A 3,653-nucleotide genomic window follows, 5' to 3' on the forward strand; every position below is an offset into this window, starting at 1 on the left:
CCTGGTAAAACATTCTTTTATGTTTGTGAGGTGCTTTTCTGACTTGCCTAATGGCATTTACACTGTTCAGACAAGCTTTACTCCCTGGCCTTTGTGTTTAAGGGAGGTGCTGGCTGGTATTAGTGTCGAGGCTTGTCTAACAGTATGCTGTACTTACGCAATTTCATTAATGAAAATACACACACACACACACACATATATATATATATATATATATATATATATATATATATATATATATATATCTAACAGTGGCTTAGCAAAACCAATAATCAAATTTATTGATTAAACAAACTATTTAAAGTTCATAATCTTTTGATAACATTTAATCATTTCATATAAGAATTAGCTGCACTCAAAAAAATGACTATTCTTCTAATTTGTCAACTTCCTAAAGCATCTGTTAGTTATAATACAAACACAGCTTCAAAGAAATTGAAATTCTGCAAAACTTCCAATGAATGTATGATATAAAAGGTTCTCAATGTTCCAAGGGTCACTGGCACTATTGATAGTAAAATTCTTGATTCCAAAGAAAATTCCAAGTGAACTAATATGACAAAAGAAAATGAAAAACGAAAAGACTAGTCAAGATCTGACTAACTCTTCATATATTGGGCTTTCCTTCTGCCCTCCCATGAAGCATTGCTGCTCCACCTTGCAACCGGTTAGACCACAAACAATCCTCAGCAACATCAACAATATCAATTCTGTTACCAAAGATAAGGATCATAATTCATAAAGTTACTTCATAACTTAGTACCTCCCAGAGCAAAAGGCAATAGCTAGGGAAGTTCAAGTGACAAGTTTTCAACCAGCCACCTTTAACTTGCCCCTCTCAATCCTTCTAGGGTTCTGAGGATTACATAACCAAAGAAAACCCCGATCAGCCCAACTATATGGTAGAACAACAGGAAACAAAAGGCTTCATATAAAGCATAGGAAGCAAACGATTCAAATATACACCAAAGACCGGCAAAATATATAAATATATGACTTACCTGGCCATTTTGATGTCTGTGGACATCCAAAAAATCATCATTCACAGCATACCTCCTTTTCTAGAAGAACGAACAGGTTAAAAAAAACCCATTAAGGCCATTGTTATGCACCACCGCATAATTGATTTTTTAACAAATAATATCAAAAGATTGATATAGATTACACCCTGCATGAATCAGAAGGATGAGGGGAATAACTTGCAAACCTTGTCTTGCGGTTTCTTCAAATCCTCAGGACCAGAATCATGATGTCTAATTTTGTTTTTATTTCTATCACTAGTCATGTCCTTGTGATGATGCTTATGCTTCTTACTATTTTTATCTTTCTCTTTTTCCTTGTCTTTTTGCTTTCTATGCTTCCTCTTCTTGTCTTTGGACTCAGCTTTTGACTTAGAGACCATTGTGGGGATCCCCTTCTCTGCCTGTTAAACATTAGATCAAGGTAAATACACATCTATATTGACAGAGTACAAATTTTCATCATACTGCAGCACATGTGGCCCACTAGATTACACGGCAAAACCTATGTTACAAGCACATAATTCTCCAAGTTACATTTCAAGGCAAAAAAAAAAGTAGAAAGGGCTGGGGGAAGAAAAATTTAAGGTAAGATGAAAAAATAGACAAATATGCGCATCCAATGGCTCACCAAAGGCAGGTCAACACAAGCAGTTTCTCTCATCTGAAAGGCTTCCCCAAGTAAATCCAAGTCAAAAGGACCTATGCTTAGATTTCTCCCTCTCGAATCAGAGGCATTTGGGAAAAGCTGATCCAACTCCATCCCTTTGCCTTTCCTGATTTCTGTGTCTCCGACCACATTTCGGATATAGGTTGTCTCTGATATTGACAAAGGAAGCGGCCTCTTGCAAAAGAATTCATGATGTGGCCAGAGTTTGAATTTTTTGATGAGATCAACGGCACCACCAAGTTCTTTAGGTCCTGTTATTGAATAAAGGGCCTCAGCCAAACAAAAATTTTAACTGAAACAATGTAATGATTCAAATGCATCATAAATTTTACAACATATATTATATCTTCCTGATACAACCAGACAAAAGGTTAAAATCCAAAGTCACAGTTTTGTCTCACTTTCACAAACTTTACTCTTCAATATAAGGAAAATTTTACATGAAAGCTAAACCCCACAACTATACACATCCTAACTTCTAAAACTATATCAAAACATGATGACTAATGACTTAACAACATGTTTCGATTTGAATTCAGTCTACTGCATGGGGCTATATACATATTTGCCTTCCTCTTCCTTTGTTCCAAAGAAGCCATTCGAGGTAAAGACAGTCAAAGTCAAGTAGCACCAGATGGAAATCATGCAACATATGAACTTGCTTGACTGAATTCATCACGGGGAAATGCAAAAAGAGGGACAAGAAAAAAAAAAGGGGGAATTGCTGAAATGTGAAGTGGAACACAATTAAAGCTTTTGAGATTAAGTTCTGCAATTACTTTCTAGACAAAAAGACATGCAGAAAACTAGAGTTTCAAAGATGGTTTCACCAATGGATGTATTTGATTGGCTTTTCTTTATCTGAATACACGAATTGGACAGTCATTTAGCTGCCACTAACATTCTTTGGACAAAATTATGCTATTTTTTGACAAACATATACATAAATAATTAATGTAATAATATGTTTGAGTAAATGGTTTCTCAAGAAGTCTCTCAAGGGTTTTCATCTGATGAAGCTCAAAATTACTGTATCACTGTATTTAAACCCCACGAGATACTCTTCACGTCGTGAAGCTCTGATAAAGCAGTGAATAATCAAACCAATACCATAAATTCGTAAATAAACAAACAAATTTATCATCATCATTCACCTATATCCAAAAAAAAAAAAAAAATGAACCAGTATCATTAAATCCTAAAATTCGTACTACTTAATTCTTTGAAAAAAAGAAAACAAAAAGAGAAAAGAATCTTACCTCTTCCAAACCTATTGCTTTCAAGATCCATGGAATCAATCACAAATTTAACAAGCAGCTCTTCTTCATCCACAACCAAAAAGGAAAAAAGGCCGCAAGAGGAAACCGGAGGGTGGAGATTCGCGGCGCGAGTTGTTCGCAGATTCGCGGGCGAATCGTTACCTGTTCACCCGAAATGGATCATTTGTCAATGGGCCATGCAATTGAAGCCAGATCGAGGCCCATAGGATGTGGGTTTTTTCAATGGAGTATTGGGCTGGAAGGAGCCATAGACCATAGTCACCTTATGACTCAAACCAGCTTACATGATTCCAACCTTTCTGGTAAAATTTTCATTACGAGATCAAATAAGTTTTTATATTTAATAATTAATTAATAATTATTAATTAAAATATTATTTATTATTTTTATATTTAGATAACGTTTATGTGGTATTGACATAAAAGGAAAAAATATACATAATTATTTTGATATGTTATATCAATATGGTACACCATCATTCATTATTACATATCAATATATTACGTCATATAAAATGACAAATCACATTTTGATTAGTAATAACTAATCAATCATTAATTATAAAAATATATATTATGATATATTAATATATCATGTCAATATCATATGATATAGAAAAATAAATAATTTTTTAATTAATAATAACTAATCAATCATTAATCATAAAATTTATTTAACTCAAAA

The 3,653-nt window shown here is 33.7% G+C and overlaps 1 protein-coding gene across 2 annotated transcripts; it reads right to left on the bottom strand.

Moving 5' to 3' along the window:
- Positions 1–435: 435 nt before the first annotated feature.
- Positions 436–3,123, bottom strand: LOC18607064 (putative mediator of RNA polymerase II transcription subunit 19b). Of its 2 annotated transcripts, none has more exons than XM_018114543.2 (5): positions 2,949–3,123; positions 1,651–1,940; positions 1,208–1,423; positions 1,002–1,061; positions 436–710 (listed from the first exon to the last, which is right to left on the bottom strand). In XM_018114543.2, exons 1-5 carry the CDS (start codon positions 2,977–2,979, stop codon positions 705–707), a joined length of 603 nt encoding a protein of 200 aa, XP_017970032.1. In that variant the 5' UTR covers positions 2,980–3,123; the 3' UTR covers positions 436–704. The 2 variants fall into 2 exon arrangements, with proteins under 2 accessions (XP_017970032.1, XP_007041099.2); XM_007041037.3 differs by having other exon boundaries at positions 436–855.
- Between the last annotated feature and the right edge of the window lie 530 nt (positions 3,124–3,653).

Source organism: Theobroma cacao, chromosome 2 (assembly GCF_053813885.1).
Source record: "Theobroma cacao isolate CCN51 chromosome 2, ASM5381388v1, whole genome shotgun sequence".
Classification (NCBI taxonomy): Eukaryota; Viridiplantae; Streptophyta; class Magnoliopsida; order Malvales; family Malvaceae; genus Theobroma; species Theobroma cacao.

Excerpts from the sequence above, each read along its gene's own strand:
- LOC18607064 (XM_007041037.3), bottom strand. The coding sequence starts at position 2,979 with ATGGATCTTGAAAGCAATAGGTTTGGAAGAG. Across the intron at positions 1,941-2,948 it reads AAGCAATAGGTTTGGAAGAG|GACCTAAAGAACTTGGTGGT; the intron begins GTAAGATTCTTT and ends ATTCAATAACAG. Across the intron at positions 1,062-1,207 it reads TGAAGAAACCGCAAGACAAG|AAAAGGAGGTATGCTGTGAA; the intron begins GTTTGCAAGTTA and ends TCGTTCTTCTAG.